At 40.1% G+C, this 24,682-nt stretch overlaps 3 protein-coding genes across 5 annotated transcripts; 1 reads left to right on the forward strand and 2 right to left on the reverse strand.

Moving 5' to 3' along the window:
* Positions 1-6,638: 6,638 nt before the first annotated feature.
* LOC131323323 (uncharacterized) lies at positions 6,639-12,175 on the reverse strand. 2 transcript variants are annotated; one of them, XM_058355054.1, is made up of 12 exons: positions 11,959-12,175; positions 10,929-11,042; positions 10,073-10,183; positions 9,926-9,988; positions 9,730-9,843; positions 9,506-9,655; positions 9,160-9,231; positions 8,870-9,091; positions 8,697-8,783; positions 8,311-8,430; positions 7,439-7,531; positions 6,639-7,224 (listed from the first exon to the last, which is right to left on the reverse strand). In XM_058355054.1, the coding sequence occupies exons 1-12, from the start codon at positions 12,103-12,105 to the stop codon at positions 7,165-7,167; spliced, it is 1,353 nt and encodes a 450-aa protein (XP_058211037.1). In that variant the 5' UTR covers positions 12,106-12,175; the 3' UTR covers positions 6,639-7,164. The 2 variants fall into 2 exon arrangements, with proteins under 2 accessions (XP_058211037.1, XP_058211036.1); XM_058355053.1 differs by having other exon boundaries at positions 9,160-9,237; positions 11,959-12,173.
* A 1,210-nt stretch (positions 12,176-13,385) lies between these two features.
* Positions 13,386-21,098, reverse strand: LOC131323324 (lysine-specific histone demethylase 1 homolog 2). 2 transcript variants are annotated; one of them, XM_058355056.1, is made up of 2 exons: positions 18,874-21,098; positions 13,386-14,408 (listed from the first exon to the last, which is right to left on the reverse strand). In XM_058355056.1, exons 1-2 carry the CDS (start codon positions 20,420-20,422, stop codon positions 13,813-13,815), a joined length of 2,145 nt encoding a protein of 714 aa, XP_058211039.1. In that variant the 5' UTR covers positions 20,423-21,098; the 3' UTR covers positions 13,386-13,812. The 2 variants fall into 2 exon arrangements, with proteins under 2 accessions (XP_058211039.1, XP_058211038.1); XM_058355055.1 differs by having other exon boundaries at positions 13,386-14,549; positions 18,874-21,096.
* Positions 21,099-22,341: 1,243 nt separating this feature from the next.
* Positions 22,342-23,710, forward strand: LOC131322653 (uncharacterized). The gene is made up of 2 exons (XM_058354050.1): positions 22,342-22,582; positions 22,787-23,710. The coding sequence occupies exons 1-2, from the start codon at positions 22,342-22,344 to the stop codon at positions 23,566-23,568; spliced, it is 1,023 nt and encodes a 340-aa protein (XP_058210033.1). The 3' UTR covers positions 23,569-23,710.
* The last annotated feature ends 972 nt before the right edge of the window (positions 23,711-24,682 follow it).

The raw sequence follows: 24,682 nt of genomic DNA on the forward strand, positions 1-24,682 counted from the left end.
CTGATTCCCTAAATAGTCAAGTTCAAGACCTTAAGGGTAACATTACTGATTCCCCAAAGTTCACAATCACACTTGCTTTTGACTTTTCTATTAACTCCTTTGCTCCTTTAATTTGCAAAGGCACTAAAATCTTTAACTGACTGGTAGACTAATTGGTGGTGGAGTTTCAATAAAGAGAAGATTGCATTGTGGGTGATTGTGGTTTCTAGTAAGTATGATCTGTGTGATGGAGCTTGGCTACCCCATCTTCCAAGTAGGAAATCATCCAACTTATGGAAAGGAATTTGTTCAGTTGGTAATTTGGGTGCTGATATGGGTGATTGTATTATTCAAGATTTCATTTTCAAGGTTTATTCTGGTACTTCTATCAAATTTTTGGAACAGATGTGGCTGGGAAAGGATTCTTTGCAAGCTGTATTCCCAAGATTATAGAAGCTCTCCACCCAAAAAGATGCAATGAAAGCAGATATGGTGGATAACCAAAACCAAAGACAGTGGAAGTTTCAGTTCAAGAGAAAGTTTGGAAGGGCTAAGAGGGTTTCGAATGAATGAAAATGCTGAAGTTGTGCTAAAAGTGAAATCTTCTCTGCTGTGTTTGCTGGGCATACATCCTGCAATTTTGATGTATCTTCTTTGATACCTCTTTCTAACTCCCAAACTTGGAGGGCTAAGAGGCTAGAAGTTCCTGTTTTGGCTACAGTTATTGCATTCTGCTAGTTCTAAGGCTCTGCAATGATAATGTCCATTCTCTGTCATATGCTGTGAATGGAGTTACTCAAGTGCTGCCAAGACTTAGTTCAATTGCTGCTGATATGTATCCTGAGGAGTGGCTAATTGTGTCCGTTTATGTAGAAAGTTGTAATGGTTATGGGCTCATTCAATTTTCCCATTGGATGTAATTTTCTTTTCTTTTGTTTCCTTCTTTTACTATGCCTTATCCTCTGTGGCTAGTATTTGGTCTCGTCTCGATGTACCCTTTGTCGAGTTTTTAATAAAATCTTGTTGCCGATCAAGCAACTTATATTGCCATTGCTTGGTTCATTTACTTGATATTGTGCTTCTGTTCCACTATATATGCACATGTGAAAGATGCCAAACTCTGAGCATGCAGTTTATGACATGCCAAACTATGAGCATGTAGAATGAGAAATGCCCGGCGTGGGCTTGTGCGTAAGCTGATGTTGTTCTTGTTGTTATTGTTGTTACTAATTGAGACGCGAGACCTCGGGCTAGGACCAAAAACAAGGCAGACTCTGTCAAATTTTTTCCAAAACCTACCTTTGTGATTAGTTTTGACATTATACCATGTCTATGTTCATCTCCAACTTTATGCCCAACCGGAACAAGTTTGAATCAATTTATGGAAATGGACTTAGACAAGTACGTTCTGGAAAAAATTTGGTAGAGTCTCCCCTATTTTTTGGTCTTAACCCGATGTCTCGCGTCTCAGTCAGTACAGCAATAACAACAACAGGTTACCCACAAGCCCACATCGAACATTTCTTATTCTAAATCACCATTCACAAGTCACGTTCATAGCCAAAAAACAATTGCCGAATTATCCATTCACAACAAAAACCATAAAGTAATATAGTCACACAATTAGGCTACAATCGAAGTTAGGATTCAAAAAACTCAAACTTGTTACTACAACTTGATATTTCAACAAATTACAACTTCATATTCCAAATTACAACAAATATTTGATCATAGCTTCAATCTCTTTCATCCAATTTTCCAACCAAAAACCCTTCTTTTGTTGCTCCAAGTATCTGTATATGGGGAAAATGGGTCCCAGTTTTTATGTTGAGCTGCATTTTAAGTCATTGCCAATGGAAGCGGCAAAGGAAGAGAGAGTGGAGGCTCTCCCTCTGCATGAGAAGCCGGCATTGGAACTGGTGATGTTTCAGCTAGGGCGATCTCTTCTTGGGTAGGACGATCTCTTTGAAGCAACAGGTGATGTTTTAGCCAGCATTCGAGATCCCTTCACAGCTTCAGCTCCACCCTCGAACTTCAAATCATAATACCTGAATGGTAGGCCATCAGAAATTTGCTTCTTGGTAAACAAATGAAGAATGCACAAATGACAAGTAGGTATTTCAGAACTTGTTTTCGTATCCATTTCTCAGCTGCCAATGGTATAGCCAGTGGGATTCGAATGCACATCAACATTTGAATTATGGTCATTGTAGAATATCAGGAAAATGGTTCATTGAAAACTTTTAGAGAAAAATAGATTAGCCATTGCCTCCACTGATAAAGCTCATCAGCTTTTGGCCAATAAAGTTATTCTTTGCAAGGGAGTGAAAGAATTACAGTTCTACTATGAAATTTGTGTAACACATAAATGTGCTCATTGTAGAATTACAGTTTGGTCGCTGCAGCTTTTTCCCAACAAAAACTCTTTCTGCTTACAATTTGGTGATAGTATTGCTTCACACTTAGATCACAAAAAAATTACTTCTCTTTTATGCATAAAAATTGGCTGTGTAGACTTTACTTCTTGAAGAAAGAGAGCATTACGAGTCTACCAGCAAATTTTTCATCACATAATGCATATAAAGCTGAACTATATGATGACCGCACAAGAAATTAGAAAAAAAACGGGATTATCTCTTGACAGCCAATCTATAGCACTTGAAATGCTAAAGCAAAACAGCTAGTGAAGGTCAACTTGGTCGATAATAGCACGGTGATTGTTTCTCCCTTACAAACATTACTACTTAAGAAGGGGACGAATTTCCTTCCTCTTGGGTGCGAGATTGGTCTCGTTGCAAGTCGAATTCCATTACTTCTATGGAACAAATTTATGGTAAGACTTGTAAATGCATGTTAGACAGCTGAGTCATAATTTCATTACTTCTATGGAACTACCTTTGATCCGTTAACTGAACCATAGTACATACTTATTGCAGCTTATTTCTCTCCTGGGTACAAAGTTCGTGGGTTCATAATTACAGGTGAGATCTATTCCTTTTTACTGCGCAAAAACTTGAGAAATACCCAAGCACAGTCTTCAACCATATCTCGATATTTAACAGCCATCCAAAGTATAAACTCTTTCACTGCCAGAAAAAATGAAACTTTAATTTTCAAATTGAAGCCCTAATTTTCGAATTGGGGTTTTTTTTTTCAGTAACTCAATTTTTTTCAGCAACTCAATTAAGGATACTAATTGAAACAAGGAGAGAGAGAGACCTTCGTGGTGGGGCAAAGTCGGACTGCCTAGAAGTCGGTAGTGGTGGCGTTCGCCGGCGGTGGGGAGCGCTGGGGTTGGGTTCTATTGGTGGAGGTGGGAAGCGTCGTCGCCGGTGGTGGGAGCCCCCCTCTCTCTGATCGGTGGTGGTGGCAGTCGCCCCTTTCTCTCTTCTCTGGAATTTTTGAGCGTCGAAGTGGGGTGGGGAGGGAAGGGAAGGGAAGGGAAAGGGGAAACCAGGAAAGAACGAGGTGTGTTTTTTTTTTTTAAATAATCAAAACGACGTCGTTTTGATGATGACGTCAACGGTTGTGTGAGTTGTTGTGTGTCCGTACGTTGTGTGTCTAGCATTTTCCTTTGAAAAGTCAAGGGAGAAAAAGAATAACGTGGAGAGAGATGAGTGATAAGGTGGGTCCAAGAATTAAAAGTATTTGTTTACTCTTTGGCTTGTGAACAGAGGTTCACCACAAGTACCGAAGGAGGGAAGCGAAATGTATAATAGATACCCGAGTACCTAATCTGGTGTAGGAGATTTTCTACGATTTGCTTAGTTACTTTACCGAAATTCTCATTTTAACTATGCTGATGTTGTTGCTCTTAGAAATACACAATCTAACAGCAGCTAGAAAATCTTTCGGCACAGAAGCACAGAAGTTTTCGGAATAGAAAAGATCAGACACCTTAAAAGTGTTGGTATTTGTTTTGGAATTGGAGAATGAATAAATAACTTTAGTGAATCATACCCCAAAATTAGACGTAACATGTGATAACTATACAGAAGAGACAAACGGTTCAAGAACTACCGATAAATGATTTGATTTTCATGACCAAATCAAATGTTACAGTAAAAGATTCCCTATTTCGTAGAAAATTCTAATTGCCCGACTTGCTGTTTGTGGGGGCGTGATTTCTTCGTGATTCTTCTGGTACGGCTATCTTCGAAGATGAGATCGTGAAGGCTAACGCCGGTCTTGATGTACCTGCAGAACCGGAGGAGGCTGTTCCTCCGGGAAGAAGCTCCGATGAGTAAGTCAGTAGGTGGAGAGAAGAAGTATAGTCAGAACAATATGTTGGAAAGAAAGAAGTGTTCTTTTAGACCAGATTTTGGGATCCCCACTCTCAGTGGTCATGCTTCTCTATTTATAGGCAAAGAGGTGAAGTGCTGAGCAAGTTGGTCACTTTCCACGTGTCACGTTCTGCTCGGTTGGCGCCTTCTAGCAGGGCCATTTAATGAGCACCACTTCCCTAGTCTATCAGAGTCACATGGGTTGATGTCAGTAAGGTCACATCGTTCAGAGATGTCACTTCGAATGTTAGAGAAGACAGCTTGCTTATCAGTAGATATTTATGGAAGGTTCCACAATCGTCCAGGTAAGGCGGGACCCACGTCCGGCATGCGAATTATCCGAGCGTAGGATATCCCGACCGAAGCAAACCCTAGCCGAACAAACGAAAGTTCGTATCCGTGCGCTTGACAAGACCCCGAGCGAACTCATGTGTCGTACGTTCGGATATAGCTTATAATTGTTCGGTGAAGTACTCGTGGTTCCGTCTATCCTTCGGTCCGGCCGATGTCCAAACTTATTTACAGGTGAACTGTGATAGCTTTGATGATGGGTCAAACAGCGTGTGAACCCTCATCCCCCCTTTTTGGACCTTGTGAACCTTCGGATATTTCGACCTCCTACACTGTTAATAAGGTAGAAAATGACCCCAAAAAACACAACTTTTTTATTTGTTAAAGTGCTTTGTCTGCTCTAGAGTTGGTACCGCTCAACAACCCAGAGATAGAAGATGGTCGCCCCCCCCCCCGGTCTGCTCTAAAGTTTAACACAGATGGAGCTTATAAATCCTCTTGCAGCGCTGCTACCTTTGGTTTTATCGCGAGAGATCATGGTGGATTAGCTCAAATTTGGCGTTAAAGAAAAGCAATGGCATCCTCTGCAATTACCATAGAGGCTTGGGCCCTTAAAATTGCTTGCAGAACTGCTATGGATCTAAATATCTATGAGATGGTCTTCGAATCTGATTGTTTAGATCTCATTAACTGCTTGAAAGAGTCCAATTCTACTACTCCATGGGAAATCCGAGCTGTGATAGAAGATATTAAAAGCTGGGCATCCAATAAGAAATGGTCTTTTGTTTGGTGCCCGAGGGAAATGAACAAAGTGGCACATTGGTTGGCCACGAATTGTCTTAATAGGAATTTTGTTTTTTTCATTAGGTTGTATTTCTTCTGAGCTTCAATGTCTTCTTAACTATGATGTAATCCGTTGATCTCGTTCTATATATCAGTGACCTTTTCAAAAAAAAAAAAAGTGCTTTGAAAAGCATTAAGAGTACATAAAAAAAACGAAAATCCTATTGGTACCGATGGTTCCGTAGGGAAAATGCACCGACGGCCACTGGACGGCCGATCCGAGCCGTCCAAAAATTTTAAAAAATAAAACCGAGTGGGCCTACGCAAGAATCAATGGCATCCGAGGTGTGTAGGGTACTTGATCCGAGCACCCTTTTTTCGTGTATATACACGTATATACATATATAGACGAAAAAAGGGTGCTCGGATCAAGTACCCTACACACCTCGGATGCCATTGATTTTTGCGAAGGCCCACTCGGTTTTGTTTTTTAAAATTTTTGGACGGCTCGGATCGGCCGTCCGGTGGCCGGAGACGGCCTTCCAGTAGCCGTCGGTGCATTTTCTCTACGGTACCATCGGTACCAATAGCAGTATTGTGTATTTTTTTGTGTTCTTACTTTATTGACAACTCATCAGTGGAGTCTCATCAAGCCATCAATAGCATTTCTGCTCTATTTTCTCAACAAATAAAACCACGAGCTGAAATCTCTTTGGATTGTGATTTTTGCACTTCAAAAATTGATAAAAGGGACTTTAAAATTAAACTGTGTTGATACACAAAATGACGTCGTTTTGGAGCCCCTCCATCAATTTTTAGAGTGCTAAAATCAATTTCCAATCTCTATATAGAAAGTCTCAGCCCTCAGGACTAATTCTATAATAATGTACAGAAGCAAGAGGATTGCAAATTGAACAAAATCAACTTGTATTTTCTTGAGGCATATGATTAGTATATGCTCCATCCTACAAGTTTTATTGGAGTAAATACTCTTGCTCCCATAGCATTTGGTATTTTCACTGTTCTATCCATTTCCCCTCACCTGGGGTCACCAGCTTATGCCTTAAAAGGAGTGCACCTACGTTTGTCGAGAATAACTACTACTCCAGTATTACTTTGAAGATTATCGAAACAAATTGATGTGGAAGACAAATTTTTCACTTTTTTCCCGTTTTCGCATTTAAAAAATTCAAGATCTGAACATAACATCGTCTAATTTCAAGAAAAAACAAGACACATGACACAGTCTTAGCACGCAATAATTTGATGGACAAAGCAAAACAACAAGACCACCTTACGACGAGAACGAACACTTCTCCCTTGTCATCAATCCAATTTATAACTCTTTCCATCTCCCCTCCTTCCAAATTTGAATCATTCAATGCGTACTAACATTAAAACAACAACCAAAAAAAAATTACCTGCTGGGTGCCAAAACCATAACACCAAAGATCGAAATCAAAATTGGAAAACCTTGCAGCTTCAGAGAGCTTCTGCATTACTGAGAAATGGAGCCACAAACATGGTATTGCAAACAGTAAAGTGTTTTTGAATACCTCGGTATCCGACCCAATGAACCAACTAATTCATGGGATCAATCCCACAGTTTACATTGGCAATTCATATGGTTGCATTGCTATGAATTGCGAGCCCATTCACCGTGTAGAACTGGAGTTGGGCTTGATGCCCCCTTCTTCCCTTAACATGCACATAAGCAATCTCATTGAGGACTACTGCAATTCTTGCCGTAAGTGAATGGCTCAACTGGAAGTCTGGTGAGCGCAGTCCAGTAATAAAATCGTTGCCCAAAATCATGTCGATTGGTCGGTTATATAGATTTCAGTACATCTCCGAGAACTAGCGCCCACTGGGTCCAATGGGTGCCACCCTGCAAAAATTACAAAATATATGCATTTTTCAGGAGCAAATAGAATTTTCTTGAATTGGCAAAAGACCAAATAATTTCGGTAAATCGGTAAATGTTTTTTGAAACGAAAATCGGTCATTGTTGACTAATATGTCCTTGGCAATTCAAGGTTTCGACTTTCAAGATATCTGAAAAGAACAACCTCCAGTGCTTAGTCTCCATCAATGTGACTCACCTGACAATACACAGCATATGGCTCCCGTAGTGGTCCGTCGCATGAGAGTTCACTCGTACTACCATCAATGAAGGTTCCATCAGCGAAGATCACCTGAAACACAATTAGTTAATCACAAATATCAGGATGAGCCTTGGAAAAGCACACGATTAACTGATTACAACTAGCAATCCGTTTCCTACATATTAGGCGTGTTTTAGTGCTCCAATCACAATCCCTCAATGTCAAAACCAGATGCATTACTTGAACACATAAGCAGCATAAGTGAAATAAACCAGCAAGGGAGAATTTAAAATCTTTTGCAGCTCTGCCCCCCTCCTAGTAAAAAAGCCAACCGACTTCCATGTATTTTTTAATTCCATACTTCCTCAAAATATCACTTCGTTGTCAAAAGAATGAGAGAAAAAACAAGTAGTAAAAGGAAGAACTAACTGAGGACTATACGGCTCTGCCCCATACCAAAACAAAAGTGGAGGCAGCGGCATTGCAAGGAAGAGATACTGATACTAAAGCTGATAATGATAATGATAATGGAAGGAAGAGACGGGAATTGCTATCACATGGTGGTAGGTTTGTCCTACATGGATGTCACCGGCTAAACTAATGCTTGATAATCATGGGTTCATGGAGCAGTCAAAGGTAATCTCCAGTTGCCTCAACTTTATCAAGGATTCAGGGAATGCCCTTTGCACTGAGGATATACATTCAACATCTATTTCACAGGCATGCGGGTGGTTGGGGGTGAATTCCACCTACATTTCTTGTATTAATAATAATAGCAACAAGGAAAAAGAAACAAAAGAAAGAGATTGTGTAGGAAAAAAATCCAATGAAGAAAACTGAGATGATATTGAAGTCAAATGTAGCCAAACCTCGGATGCGTAGCCAGGAGTCGAACCAGCAATGGGCTTGGTAAAAGAACCAACTGGGGAGCTTCTCTGTACAGCTTCACAGAAAGCAAGGAGACACTCACGGCTTCCCAGCTCTACCGCCTGCAATGTACCATGCAGTAATTTGGTTTCTTTTGCTAAAATTCTTACTGACTAAATCGTAACAGATATTGAAAAGAGAGTTTGGACCAATAGTCAGTACCTAGTAAATTGGTACCCCTTACCATTTCATGAACGCATACAAAGAAAACCAGAAGGTCCAGAACAAAATGAATTGTTATTGGCTGATAGGTCCATTAGCAAACCAAAATCTAAAAAACAGCACTCAGCTAATTTTAATTCCTGAAGATGATGCTGAATATACAAACCTGCACTGTATCATGACGGGGTACCCGAGGAAGTGGTTGTACTTTATACCCTCTACTAGCCATGACTTCAGCAATCAGAAAGCCTCCCTTGTAACAGATAATAATACGAAAATCAACATAGTATGCTAGAGTAACAAAAGCCATCATAAGCTTAGAAGATGCAAAACTAATACCTTCATTGCTTCCCCAACCATTTGAGGTGAAAGGAACAAACCCTGAAAATATGCACGCATTACGTCACCAGGGGTCGAGCCACAGTCAATCCCAAGCCCTGGAGCAGATAGACGAGCAGCAGCTGCTTTGACCCATTTTTCCTTCCCTGCAACATATCCACCACATGGTGCAATGGTTCCACCAGGATTTTTTATTAAGCTACCAGCAATTAGATCTGCACCCTGCGCACCATTAACAGAAAGATTATCTCTTTTTACCAAACGGGAGAAACAAGAATGACGTCACATACCACCATAGGAGGTTCAATGGTCTCCACAAATTCGCCATAGCAGTTATCAACCATGACCACGCAGTTTGGGTTCTGCATCTATATAGAAACATTTTTGAGGACATTTAACAAGGTTGAAGTTCCAAGTATCTATGCTAAAGCAAAAACAAATGACAATAAAAGCATGTATGACTCCAGTAAGAGACTTTCAAAACTACAGAAAAGAAAAGAAAAACTGAGTTGATACCAGTAGATGAGTATGATGCATCCAATCATTAAGCAATTTTCAAATTATCCTCGTCGCAACGGGACCACTTATGGCTCTCAACCTAGACAACACTACAGCTTTAAGAGTTATAAGGGATACCTTGATCATCTTGATTGCCCTCGCTATCTCATCTACACTTAAGCTACGACGCCATGAATAACCGCATGACCTCTGTATGAGTGCACATCTTGTTTGAGCTGTCACCGCACCCTCAAGTGCATTCCAATCAAGCCCGCCATCCTCTGCAAGCTGAGAAAAAGATTCGAAACAGAAATTCAGAAAAGTAAAAAAAAATGCTGTTAGCACCAAAAGTAGTGACTTACAGGCACTTCGCGGTACTTCACTCCAAAATCTGTCAAGGAACCCAATCCATAAGAGTCCCTAATTCCAATAACTTCCTCTAAGGTATCATATGGAGCACCAGCAACTGCCAAAAGCTGATAACAAATTTAGCACAACCCATAATCTAGCAAGAAATATGGAACCATTACATACAACGGGATTGGAATGATAGCCCACCTCATGCCCCGGCCTAAGAAATGCAAACAAAGCACAAGTGATGGCATGGGTACCTGAGAAAAACTGATTGTGATGGCGAAGAGCTTATTAAGAAAGCTTTATGAGGGCCCAAATAGGTAAGGAAACAGACAGTAACACTGGGCAAACCTGCGAACGGACTATTGCAGATTCAGCACCGAAAATTTCTGCAAAAGCTTGGTCAAGCGCTTCACGTCCTCCAGCATCTTCATGTCCATAGCCTGTGGAACCACCAAAATGCTGATGCCCACATGATTGTGAAGATTAGCATTTTGACAATAAATAATGAGAGAGTTTTTTTATAGTATGTCATAGAACAGTTGACGGCACTACATGACATACATGATTCTTGAGCTCATGATCAGTGTGTAACTCCTGTCATCTAATCTGACTCCATAGAATTTTCCCCCTCCGTTGTTGGAGGCGGTGGTGAGTGGTGGTGCACATGCTCACAAGATGATGATGGAAAAGTGACTATTGTTGTCAAATGAGCCAGCTCCTTGTGAATGATTCAAGGTTAACCACAAACAAACAAGGTTTTTCCACAAACCAATCTCAACCTAACTGTTAAACAGGCTAAACAGGCTCGCTTGACAAGCCGATCATTCACTACTAGCTTCACTGAGATTCCTTTAGAGTTCAGTTAGCTCATGTGTCTCACTGCAACACAATAACTTATTCAAGTTTATGAGGGGTGGAAATTTAACAAACTATATCAATGAAGGGAATGTAAGTTTTTAAATGTTATGCTAAATGGATCTTTGCCGAATATGTGCGCACATGCATATGGGAATCCAAGTAGTGCATTGACTGATACAACACACTATGGATTATAACATGGGCCTTATTGAGGTATCAGCATATGCTTCAATGACTGAGTTATTTATACCCATCAACCAAGTTTTCAAATCATAAGGGTAGACCTGGCTTAGCTAATCAAAATATCACCTACACACCACACCGCATCCAAATTAATTCTCCTTACATGTGATCCAACCCGTGCATTCTGGAAAGCTCTAAGAACACGGGCAGTGTTTCTTGCAACCAGATTATCCACAGCCCGAAACTCCGAGTACAAGGAGTCCACTGCCTTTTCAACCTGCATCAAGAACCAGTAAACAGAATGTTAAAGTATTAGCACCTCAAGAACAATGTTAAAGTATTAGCAGCTCAAGAACACCAATCTCTATCATTCCTTTTAACAAGAAAAACTAGTTTCCCTTATACCACCTTTGAAAAATGGCAATAATTTTAAACTATCCCTGCAGCTAATTATAAGGTCCGTTTATAGATTGGTGATGTAGAAACAGATTAGGGAAAACATTGGGGCTTGTTTCACTCAGTTGTCCTTATTCAAAAAATCTTCACATTTGTTAGTTTTGTTTAGGGCTTTATCTTGGATATTTTCCAAAATATTTGGGTAAAGGTCATACTTTTAACTTTTCCAATTCCTCTCATCGAGACAAACCGATAATCCATAAAAACTTGAAGCAAAATTAACAAATGCGAAAAAAAATTGAATAAGGACAAAAACCAAAAATCCCACGAAAAAGCTGAGTGAAACAATGGTTCACTTGAGAAACCAGAGAGAAATAGAAGAAAAGAGGATAAATGGTGAATCTTGAAAAGGGTTTCACTGCCACTTCAATTCTCTCGGTTTCTCGACAACCAAACACAGAACTACAGTGTGCTGTAATTCAGGAGAGAATTCTTTTCAATAATTCAGTGTCAGTGTCCGGGCCAGCTTACCAGCACCTCGACAGTAATCCCAGGACCAATCCCGCCATCCTCGACGGTAATCCCAGGACCAATCCCACCATCCTCGACAGTAATCCCAGGACCAATCCCACCATCCACTTGCAGGACCCAATTAAAGCCGGAGCAAAGCTCCTCATGGAATAAAAATTAGTTGAACATAACCAGTGTTCTTCCTTTATCATATTTAAGAGTATCAAGAATCTACTTCTCCAAAACAAGAAAATACTACTAGCTGATTAGAAAATGCTACAGAGTACCTCTGGTACAAAGGGATGGTCATGGTGATGATGGGTCACGGAAACGGAGACCGGAGATATCGACCGCAGTGGATTAATGCCTCTACGAGCTCTGAGAGCGAGAGTGTGCGCAGGACAAGCAGAGTGTGCGCAGGACATAACCACCATTTTCGCAGCAGCGTCATAGAAGAGAAGCGATTAGTTACAGCTTTAAAGACCGATGATGGGCCCACAAATTATCTTGCAAAGCCTATATCTTTTAAGTTGTGCAGAGCCCAATAAGAATGGGCCGTTTACACAGATCAAATGAGAAGTTTTTGGGTGCAAATTGGATACCACGTGACAGTACCCAACAAGCATCCGAGCCGTCAACGGCTCAGATACGAACACTCTCTCTCTCCCCTCAGCCGAACACTCTCCCTCTCCCCCCTCAGCCAAACACTCTCTTGTCTTTCTCTGTCTTTCAAATTTTGGCCGTCCAAAACACGTTTGGACGGCTCGTATGCGCGCTGGTACCATGTCACATACCCTACTTCCACCGAAAAACTTCTCAAGATGAAATAAATAAGAGGTGCTTACGAGGGGTTAAATTCGTTAAGAACCCGGGCCACCTTGGAATTAGTCATTTAACAGTTTTTCAATCAGAAATCCTTGCAAAGTATTTGGTTTTAATTTGTTATTACCAATATACGTTCTTTTTTGGTTGGGTAATTTGTTTGCAGGAGAGATTCCAGTAGAATATTTACATTTTGCCATTTTGGGTATATTTCTCTTCGGAATATGAATTCCGTCAAGGTACATAGGCAATGCTATGATCCACTTTTACATTCTTTGTACTGCTTTTCTCGCATATCTATGGGCTCGGGATGGTCACATCATCACTCGTGGGAGAAATTGTGACAATAAAAGTCAAAATTGATGTGTTCGATAGTTTTTGTCCTATTTTTATATGCACGTATGAAAACTATTCATTTAGATTCTATGGCATGATCAACCAGTTTAATTAGCTACGATGTACGCGAATTCCATTAGTTTAATATGGTACCCTTGAGGTAAATTAGGACTGTAAACACGGCAACATTGTGTGTTCAATCAATAGTGAGTAGTCCTGTACAAATCTTGTCTCTTTTTCTCTTGACAAGAAATACACATGGCTGACCGATATTGGTTAGGCACACTACGTGAACTTCACTGCAGTAAGAAGACATCCCCAAGAGCTGGGCGTCTCTTATTGAATCCCAGTCTCAAAATTCTCCATAACACAAGCTAGCGCACCACAATTCCGCCTCCAGTTTCTTCACACCTTCACGGTTACCTTGATACAAATTGATGATGTTGGAACAAACTTTAAAGAACTAGCAGAGAGAGAGAGAGAGAGAGAGAGAGAGAGAGAGGCAGGGCGGCATGACATTCCATTCCTCCAGGCATCATTTCAAACACTATAGAGATATCGAGAAAACAAAATTTCCTTTCAAAACTAACAAGATGCTTTTACAAAGCAAGAAAAACCAAAATTTCTAGTGTACAAATACAAGCTGCAGGAAAAGGAAAGGCCCAAAAATACGAGAATTTTTTCTAATGTAAACCCATAATGATAGAGCTGGAATACAAGAAATTACCAAGATCCCATCCAAAACTGCTCCTTGGGTTATTTTGCGAAGTTTCGTCCCAACTAAGGTGATCTAGTTTGATAGTAGGATCCAAGCTAATCAACAGTTGCTGCTGCATGATCAGACTCTACAAATCCTGGTTCATGTGCTAAGCTACCAAAAAATAAGGGGACACCTCCGCCCAAAACGAATTGATTTCTTGTGTCAGTGAATAACCCTCTGGCAAGGTTATGTACAAAATGAGGGTAACAGTACTGTAGAATTTCTATGGGGCACATTGCTGTCCAGAAAACATGCGATTCCTGCCCCTGCCTCGTCTTGCAGCTGAAATGTTAGTGATCAATGAGTTACCAAAGAGTCCTACCGCGCTAGCTCCCATCAATTTCAAGCCAAGATACTTTAGCAGATACGACAATCTGTTCTGATCCCCATTCAACAGTTGCATATCATGTGCCTGTCCACGAGATAATACTGTATATAGCTGAAGTGGTTGGTTGGACTGGTGGCAAGTGTTCGCTGTTGCCCCTTCGCAAAGATCACCGTTGCTTAATTCACAAATATTAGAACTTCCAAGGGTGACACTCATAACACCCATCGCTCTTGCATCTTCTGTCAAAGGGTCAAATACGAATAAAAAGTTTCCAAATGCTAAATCAGGCTTCTTGAACAGGTCACCCAAAACATCATTGCTTGGTGCAACAGGCTTTTGTATATACTTCCTGGGAATACTTTGACCACCCCTTGAGGAACGGAAAATGCATGAAGCTTCTCTTAATCCACTCAAGAAAGCACCGTGCATGGTTGCTGGATATTGCCGATTTGTGGCCTCACCAGCGAAAAACAGCCTGCTCCCAACACTTTCTGCAAGTACATCATAATCATTGCCGGATGATCGTACTCTAACATGAGAATATGAACCATATGAAAGGGGATCACTGCCCCATTTTGTACATATTGTTTGAATTGGATTAGGCACATCAATACCCTTTGGACCATATATACCTGTGAAATCAGTCGTATGATAAACACATAAATAAACTTCTCTAAAGGGAGAACCGAAACAAAATGAGTAATTCTAATAACAAATGGAAACTAGACTGCGCTGATCAAAAAGAGGATGAAACTATTTGTAAAGAGTGAATCTATACTATAAAGTAATGGACGGCTACTTATCGTGAACAACAATTGGCATGAGTTTGATGGGTTCATTATCCAAATTTTTGAGAGACGGGCTGTTGGCCTAGAAGTTGTGTAGCAACGGTAAGTGTTGTAAGGTTGCAAGTTCAAATAATTGGAGAGGAGTTTGATATCTATTGTGATTGGTTGGGATGGGGTTAGAGTAAAAGAAGGTTCTTCTATCGTATGGCAACAACAATAATAAAATGCAATCTCTTCGATAAGGAAACACAAAAGTCGATCGTCAACTAATCCCCATATTGGTGAGGTTATTTTTACAAATTAAAGAGGAAGCATAAATCTTCTTTCCCTCCTATTCCATATCCCATAAATTACAGATGTTTTTTATAGGGCTTAGCCGATCTACATCTCAAATTCAAATCTATCTACCACGTATAGGATTGCAAACGAACTTTTAAATTTACAGATGTTTTTTATTTTCTAAATATTTAAAAAATTCTATTTATTGATTCATTAAACATGGTAGGTTCACTTTTATTAGAGTAGTGCTATACATACCGACCACCACCATCCCGAAATCGTACTGACGGCCTCAACGGGCCCACTCCGGCCACCAGACGGCCGATCCAAGCCGTCCAAAAATTCTATAAAAAAAAAACCGAGGGGGCCCTAGCGGAAATCAACGGCATCCGATGCGTGTCGGGTGCTCGATCTAAACACCCCATTTTTGCATATATATGTTTGGATCGAGCACCCTACGCGCATCGGATGCCGTTGATTCCCCCGAGGGCCCCCTCGATTTTTTTTTTATAGAATTTTTGGACGTCTCGGATCAGCCGTCCGGTGGCCGGAGTGGGTCTAGCGAGGCCGTCGGTACGATTTTGGAATGGTGGTGGTCGGTACCAATATCTTTACTGCTTTTATTAGACCATCATTTATTACCTTTCTAGTATAGAGGGGATAAGAAAACATACTATAAAAAGAATTTCTCCGTTGGATGTCAAATCTCCCTATATGACTATTATTTCTAGCACCATTTATCTCAACTCCCTATTCTTTCACCCTCAATTCAAAATTACATATTTCTTGATTCGTAGAGGATCGAGAGTTTTAGACTATGCCTAGTTAGCCATTCAATTGATGGTCTTAGTCACCGAAACATATAACTATTATCATGTGATTTATGGATTGCGAAGGAGAAGCTATTAAACCAATAATCAATGCTATATATGGTGCATAAGTTAAAAAGTCCCATTTGATTTTCCTTGTTTTTCTAATATTTTTTATATGTTACAAATATACATGCTACAGTCTCATTGGCTCATTTTATATTTATTATTTAATGTCAAAGTTTGTTCAAAATTCAGCACATTATGCGTCTTCCAAACGACACATATGACAACTTTTTGAAATGAAATCCTAAGGTCAAAATTACAAAGGAAAATGCACCACCCTTACGGTGGCGGATAATACTTACAAAATGCATTGATATCTGGAAAAAAAAATTGTATTGCTATCTGTGAAATTTGTGTTTTAATTCTAACTTCTTTGGTAATATATGCATATTATCCATCGCCTAATGGGTGGTAGTTAACAAGACCCAATTACTAATGGCCTCTTTCTCGCTTATACAAAACTATCCCACTAAATTTTCTATTCTAGTCACTTTTGCAAGTCATCCCTTTATTTTTGGGATTATATAGTTTAGAAAGGGATAATAAGGTTTCCCACTTATTGTCTTCATTTGAAATTCAAAAACCTTAATAGTTCATAAAACATATATATGTACACACAGTCTTGTTTGTATTACATACAATATACTCCATCTTTTAGTTTGTTGTGTCAATAGAAGGCCAGTGTTTGCTCAATAAACCTATGGGTACATCATTTGGTGTACACCAAATGCACACCGCGTTTTGTGGGATTCATCTTGGAGTCCCACATAAATAATCAAAGCCGCTCAATTTGTTTGAAATGTATTTTTAAGGAATCCTCTAAAAGATAAGCTCAGTCGGATATCGGTAAGGGCTTGATCAGTTCTTTACTCAATTGTGTGACAAGAAATTGAGCAAAGAATCGACCAAGCCCTCTACATCCGACTGAGCTGATTTTTTACAGAGGTTCTTAAAAAATATTTAAACAAATTGAGTGGCTCCAATTATTTGTGTGGAACCCTGAGATGGGTCCCACACAACACTGTTTGCAAATGGTTTAGCCCAAATGGTGTACCATAGAAGGACTTGTGTTTGCTCGACTCCACACTTCAGGAGCGGTACTATTAAATTTTTATTCGTTTTTTTTTTTGCAATTGCTTATTTTATCTATTTCCAGGTTTGAATACTACTACAAAGACTTTTTTCATTTTTGACTCTTTTTGCAAGCGTGATCTTATATAACTAGTCTATCAACGGGCTTCTTCTTGGAGCCTTCTACGATTTCACTCGCTCAGTGCTGTATACTCACTTCGATGGAGGATTACGATAAGTGCTTTACACTTTTCTTTTTGTATGCTTCTTTTAGTTCTCCATTTGTACACACAATTATTTAATTCCCCGAAAATGATATGACTGGCTTTGTATCATAACTCATTTTGTTTTTATCATAAAAATCATTTTTGCTCCACAATGGATTGGCTTCACTTTAAGCCTCTACTAATCAAACGTTTTCACTAAATTATTACCTATGTGTTACTATTAGGATTAATTGTTTGTACGAGTTGTTTGTTATAGCAGTTAATTCTTCTTCATAGTAGATTGGAATCAACAGGTTATATGTAAATTTATGACAAAAATGTACTATTGATTTCATCTAGTTAAAAGTACATTTAAGCTTCCCATGTTTTAAGTTTTCCTTGCAAACTTCCATCTTTGGTTTTAGATTGCAATTACATGTTAATTTGTTATTGACATTTATTTAATGCGAAGGATTAGCAGAAGGTGGTTTACTATGTTCAATTGATGTAAGAATGAGTTAACTCACCCTCTAATTATGACAAATAATTGAATAGTTTTGCTTTGGTACTTGATTCATGTTGAGGTTGTGTTTAAATTATAAAATTCTTTGTGGGAGGTACTTGCTTCTAGGAATTGAAGCTGATAGAGAAAGTGCACATAGAAAATGGATATATTTGAGTACCTTTTTTGGTTTCTTTTTTTTTTTTTTGAATTCTCTAGAAATCCTCTCCAAGTCATGATCATACACCACCTTATTTTAGACTTTGACGATATAATTATTGGAAGTTCATGAACTAGATTGTTTTATTTTAGATCAGATTGTAAAAGTTTTACTTTGTTTTCTTGAATAGTTATGAGACCTCAACAACATACCAGAGTTCTAAAAGTCGGCTACCTAGTCCAACTAGTCCCTACCTAGGCACTAGACGGTGGTCCAATGCCTAGATTACGCAGCCAACTAGTCGGCGCCTAGTCCCTGCCTAGGCTCTTGGCGGCCGACTAGTTGGCGCTAGGCGCCCCTTTTCCGCACGACTAGCACCTAGCTTTTAGAACATTGTAACATACACTAATGAAAAAATTAAGGGCACAATCTATACACTACAAAATACCTTAGAATATGCAATACAAGACAAGCTATTTTCAACTCCTTTAAATCCTGTGTGTAAACTTACCTCTCATACGATACTTGATGTGAGGAGGGCTACAAAGATCAATGCATCTAATTACACTGTAGTTCAAATCATTAAATAATTTCAATTTTTGTCGTGCCGTGCATAGCAGTATAGCATGAGTTCTCTGCTATCTTTATCTTTAATTATGCTCAGCGGTTATGTTGGGATATGGAAAATCTACAATTTTATTCAGGAACATTAACTTCTTTAGGAAGTCCAGATTTGCTAGGATTCTACCCCTTAATCCCTTATTGTTTGTTTCAGATGAAGTTTGTTTTGCCTGTAGGTCGGCCATAAATAATGGAGTTCCTTGGACTTGATTAAATTGTGACATATAGAGTTGATATTGTTTCCCGGTTGCCTTTATTCTCTCCTTCTCCTTTATTCTCTCTTATTCTTCTATTCAGATTTCCCATATCCAACCATAATCGCCATGCTTAATTCAAAATTATATCTTTAAGTTCCATATTAGGAAACCAGACTACAAAAATACAGCATCCACTGATATTGACAACTTATTAAAAACCGAGGTTTTGTCACCTGCAGTCTAAACATGTGTAGTACCTCTGAGGATGCTTAGAACATGATGAAGCAAAGCGGATGGATTGGTGCATTCAAAAGATTGTGCAGCATCCCCTGCTACGAGTGCAACAAGCACTGGACCCCCTGAAACAGTATGGTAACTGTAAAACAAAAAGAATTCTCCTCGTCTATGGCTATACTCGTTAAGACAGCCAAATGTGTCCAGGTCTTCGCCCCAAAATACATGAGGAAATACCATGGCAACCTTATTAAGCAACCCGAACCCTAACCTATCAATTGCTGCAAGCTTCCTTTCTGGTAACTCGGGCTCAAATCTGATGCTCCTTTTCTTCAAAACCCCAAGAGGAACCGTGCACAAGACCATATCTGCTTGAAACACTTGATCCCCAGAAACCACCTCAACCCCATCATTTCCATATTTTATAGAATGAACGGTCTTTCCATAAAAAATGGGAACCCCTTCACTTAATGCCTTAATTAATCTCCAATTTCCACCTGCAAGAAAGCAATGATCACCACCCATTTCATAAGGATCATCTTGATCCCAATAGGCAGCAGAAAGATTCGAGAGGCATCCAGCATTTGCATATTCCAAGTTTGCAAAATGCCAATTAAGAAGTTGTCTTTCCTCGGCACTTTTGGCCACGGAGTACAATCGCTGAAGTGTATCCAAAACCGAACCCAATGAAATATCATTTGCAAACCCACCCATTTTTCTCAATTCCGTTACTTTATCAAGTAACTTGTTGAAAACGAGTTCAATCTTGGAATCAACTTCCTTATCAACAAGGTCTCCATTAGGTTTGTGCAAAGGGCAATTGTCTCGAACCTTGTGAAGAGGAATAGAAAGTTGTCTAGCCAAAACACCCAAAGGATTGGCATGGATACCAGTAATTACGCTCCCACCAAGTTCTACAGCAGCATATTGGCCATTTTGCCCCATCTTTTGAGTATAAACTCTACCCCCAGGCCTGTTCCTACCTTCAAGCACAACCACCTTAAAACCAAATGACAAGAGCTGCCTTGCTGCTGCCAACCCAGAAAGTCCCGCACCAACAATAATCACAGACCCTTCATTTGCCTCTTCTGGAATATGAGATGTGAATGACGGAGAAACCCCAAAATTTATGTACCCATTGTACAAAAGAAAGTCATAAGCTGAACAAATCAAGTGTTCATATTCGTTGCTTACGGTTTCCTTAATTTGTCCTTTTGAAAGCCATATCCGTACGTTGTCTCTCCACTTAGCGAGGATATGGTTCCTTACAACAATGTAATCGTTCTGCTCCTTCCCACCTAATGTACCCACTACCCCAGCTTTGATTTCCTCCTCAAGCAACGCATCAATCGGGAAGCCTAAAGAGAGGGCTATCATGGCCTCGGTTTCGGTTTCTTTCTCCATATCTTCCCTTGTTCGATTCCTCTTCCTCAAAGAACCACCCAAATGCTTCTCCATGAGGTCATCCATCAAATTCTCATCATAATTACGTACGCCCACTTTCTTTCTCAATGACCTCTTTAAAACAGACCCTTCTGAACCCGAGGTACCCATCAATCTCTCCCGAGTCATTCCCCCTTGCTGGACAGCTCAATTCAAGAAGACTACATTCACAACTCCATTAACAACCGTAACCACACCCATAGAAAAATTTAAACTACCAATAATCAAAAGGGTATATAGTTCTTTATCAACTTCACCAAAAACCCATTAAGAATTACCCTTCGTTGCAACTTCTACAACCACCTTCTTAAAAAAGACACAAACCTCAACTACAAAAGAATTCCAATGAGGCCTTCAAAAAACACGCGAATCAATGTTCTAACCACAAACCCATCTGCTATTTAGAGAAACTCACTGATCCAAACCCACGAAAAACTAACCGAGATACCCACCACAATTATGCATAAAGGTACGGACAAATTTTCAACCCCAATTTTATTTCAAGAAAAAAAAGACAAAATTGTTCATGTAAGAATGATGGAAGAGGGCGAGAGAAGTAAGGACGTACCGATGGGATCGGAGAGGATTCGCTGAGTCGGAATTTTGAAGGACAATAGTTATGAGTTGGAAGTTAGGGTTTTTTTTCCTCCCTGGTAATTGTCTGGGAAGGCGTGTCGACGAGTTGACTCAGTGGAGGGAAATTATTGGAGGGAATTGCAAACGGGGCTCAAATTAAATGGGCCTGGCTTGTAGACGGGTCGAGGCTTGAAAATTGTAGCCCAAGAATCATAGGCCCTTTCTTGGAGACCAACTGTGTGTCTGTATCGATCCCACTAAATTTGTGAGCCCAACTGTGCATAAAACTGGTTACATGGGTCTTAGGCGGTAAACGAGCCAAGCTTTGTCAAGCGCGAGCTCAGCTCTTTTAGTGAACAAGTCAAAAACTTGATCTTGAGCTCAACTTGAGCCTTAACGAACCGAACCCTTAACAAGCCGAGCTCAGTCATTTACTAAACAAGCCTTTAATCGAGCCGAACCTCACTTAACGAGCCGAGTGAAAGTCATTTACTAAACAAGCCTTTAATCGACCCAAGCCTCACTTAACGAGCCGAGTGGACGTTTACTAACCATGTCGATAACTCAAGCTTGAGCTCGAGTCACCGAGCGTTAACGAGTCGAGCCGAGCAGAGCTCGCGAGCTGCTCAGTTCATTTGCAACCCTACATGGGTCATAACCTTGCTAATTAGGTTATGACAAGTCCCATAATTAGCGTGTGGGTGCGCAAGCGCGAAAAGTGTATTTGAAATACATCTCAAACTATTAAAATCCGCGAGAGAGAGGATTGAGAGAGTAAGTCCTTTTGTTTTTGTTTTTGAAATCCTAGCCAGTCCTTTTTCCTTTTCTTTTTTTTGAAGGGATCGTCCTTGCCAGTCCATTTACTTCAAACTGTGGTAAAGTGTAAGGTTAACACTCTTCTTTGGTTGACATTAAGGCACATTGTCAACGTCAACTACCACTCTTGTTTTTATAACTCGAGTGCCCGGATTAACTTACATGCACCCCTTCTAATTATGGAGCTCAATCCCATTATCCACTTGAGAGAGCCCTATTAAAACTAGGCCAAAGCTCGGAATGAGTTGACTCCAAAGAAGTTAATAGCACATGTGAAGTTTCAAACTTGCTACTCCTACTTAGGAGAAAGCACACCCACAGGACACAAGCCTTGACCACAACTCTAACACGCTTTCGGTATCGCCAAGTAAAGTAAGCGTTCTGCCTTAACAAAATAAGTACTACCCCCATTGCATTTGTCTCCCAAAGCATTGACAAAGAAGATTGCGTAACGGAGCTTTAACATCCAACTGTAAAATGCAGTTAAATTTTACTTTACAAAACAAGAAAAACTACCAATAAAGATATGAAAACTACTGTCAATTTTCTGAAACTTATAAACAAGAGCAGAAAGAGTTCAAGCTATGTAAGCCCGCACAAGTTCTGCTATTCAGGGCCACCTTACAATTCTTCTGCCATTGGAATCAAGGGGAGCTATGGAGGAGGTAGTACTAGGCAGAAATTCGTCATTGATCATTCTGCTGTTCTTTGTGTGTGGTTCGACATGTATACATGCGGGAAAAACTCAGACGGCTGTCTGCATCAGACCAGGGTCGCGGTGTTTTCTCCAGTTGTTGACGTGCCCACCTGAATGCCCAATGTTGAAGCCAACCGATCCAACAGCTAAAGCTTGCTTCGCCGACTGCAACTCTCGCCCCTGCAGTACTCGGTGTGAAAGTAAGGAATCTTAACAAGTCTATGGACAAATCGAATGAACTACGAAATACTACATTTGTTTGCAGCACTACGTTTATTTTGATCGATTATTTTCTAGTTCATTGATAGGAGCACATCTGTGTTTGTGCTTTACGCGTGTGATATTTTGGGACAGTTTTCTAAATGGTGCGCTTTTAACTGCAAATGGTGCACTTTTAACTGCAGGCCGAGTAGCAAACTGCAATGGCTATGGAGCTTTATGCTATGACCCTCGTTTCGTCGGTGGAGATGGAGTTATCTTCTACTTCAGGGGCAAGAGCAACGAGCACTTCTGCTTAGTATCCGACACTAACCTCCAAATCAACGCCCGCTTCATTGGATTCCGACCAAAAGGCCGAGCCAAGGACTACACATGGATTCAAGCCTTGGGTATAATTTTTGGTTCACACACTTTCACACTTGAGGCCACCAAGGCAACAACTTGGGACAACACCACAGACCATCTCAAATTCTCCTACGACGGCAGTGAGGTTTTCCTACGTGAAAACCATCTCTCCTCATGGAACTCCCCGGGCAATAACTTTCAACTAGAAAGAATATCAAGCAAGAACAATGCGATTTTCTCTATACCAGATGTAATGGAGATTGCAGTTAAAGTGGTGCCGGTAACCAAAGAGGACGACAAGATGCATAAATACCAAATACCTTCTAATGACTGTTTTGCTCACTTGGAAGTGCAGTTTAAGTTCTTTAGCCTTTCTCCACATGTTGAAGGCGTGCTCGGTGTAACTTACCAGCCTGATTTTAAGAACCCGGCTAAAAAAGGTGTGTCAATGCCTGTTGTAGGTGGCGAGGACAAGTACAGAACCACTTCGCTTCTCTCTGCAGATTGCAAGTCTTGCTTATCTTTGCCAGGCAGTCTGGTGGAACAACGGGACATGGATAACGGCAAGTTGGACTGCACCGGTGGTTCGTCTCGTGGAAATGGAATTGTTTGCAAGAAATGATACCTTACATTTTCTCGAATACGTACTTTCTCCGTAAGTTGGAAGTACCTAGGAGATTATACATGGAACGTAGAATAAATGTATGGTTGACCTGTATGGTCGTCGAACTAATGAACAGAATATAAATATAATCTTGCACAAATGTCAAACGTTTCTTGTGAGACACAAAAATGCGTAGATACTGCACACCACTCTTCAATTTTGAGTTCATAATGATCAATAGAAAGTTAAACAGGAAATTAATTGACACCCTCAGATAAATACAGTATATGATTGGTATCAAGGTATGTCTATAATAGTTTTTCCTTCCTAGCCTGTTCTGCGGAGTATTTTTCATTTCCAGTAAATAAACCACCTTGGCATCATTACTGAAGAGTCACTTCATTCCCTTCATGTCAGTGTGTGTAGTAACATTTACAACGATAACAACGCAACTGCAAGGAATCTTCATTAGACTATAGGACGTTATAAAAAGGCTGATTGATTAGTTTCAGCTTCTTTTGTTCAGAAACAAGAAGGCCTGCGGGTGGTGTGAGGGTGGGGTTAGCTAAGACCCTTGGAGGGGAATGAATCTTCATTCGACAATAGGACATTATACACAAAGCTGATAGATTAGTTTCTGCATCTTTTTGTTCAGAAACAACAAGGATTGCGAGGAATCTTCATTCGACTATAGGACTTTATACAAAGCTGATTGATTAGTTTCAGCATCTTTTGTTCAGAAACAACAAGGCCTACTGGTGATGTGAGGGCGGTTAGATAAGACCCTCGGAGGGGGATGAATCTTCAATTGACAATAGGACATTATACGCAAAGCTGATAGATTAGTTTCTGCGTCTTTGTTCAGAAACAACAAGGCCTACGGGTTGTGTGAGGGCGGGGTTAGCTAAGACCCCCAAAACATCGAAACCCTTCTTTCCATCTCTTCCTTCTCCCACTACCTCCCTTTTAACGGGATAGAAACCAACTCAACTCGACCTTCCCAAAATCTGCTAAAGAAAATTATTCAATGTCCTCTTCCTCCTGAACACATTGGTGTGGAGTCCATTACTAAATTTTTAAACTTCTTATTAATCTGCGGGAAAGAGAGTATGAAAGATCACGTGCCGATGCT

The sequence above is a fragment of the Rhododendron vialii genome, chromosome 4a, assembly GCF_030253575.1.
Source record: "Rhododendron vialii isolate Sample 1 chromosome 4a, ASM3025357v1".
Classification (NCBI taxonomy): Eukaryota; Viridiplantae; Streptophyta; class Magnoliopsida; order Ericales; family Ericaceae; genus Rhododendron; species Rhododendron vialii.

Coding starts and splice junctions, on each gene's coding strand:
- LOC131323323 (XM_058355053.1), bottom strand. CDS start 12,105: ATGGTGGTTATGTCCTGCGCACACTCTGCTTGTCCTGCGCACACTCTC. Junction 9,989..10,072: donor CTGCAATAGTCCGTTCGCAG/GTTTGCCCAGTG, acceptor CATCACAATCAG/TTTTTCTCAGGTACCCATGC. Junction 9,844..9,925: donor TTCTTAGGCCGGGGCATGAG/GTGGGCTATCAT, acceptor ATTTGTTATCAG/CTTTTGGCAGTTGCTGGTGC.
- LOC131323324 (XM_058355055.1), bottom strand. CDS start 20,422: ATGACTCGGGAGAGATTGATGGGTACCTCGGGTTCAGAAGGGTCTGTT. Junction 14,550..18,873: donor TGTTCTAAGCATCCTCAGAG/GTACTACACATG, acceptor CTGATTTCACAG/GTATATATGGTCCAAAGGGT.
- LOC131322653 (XM_058354050.1), top strand. CDS start 22,342: ATGGAGGAGGTAGTACTAGGCAGAAATTCGTCATTGATCATTCTGCTG. Junction 22,583..22,786: donor CTGCAGTACTCGGTGTGAAA/GTAAGGAATCTT, acceptor TTTTAACTGCAG/GCCGAGTAGCAAACTGCAAT.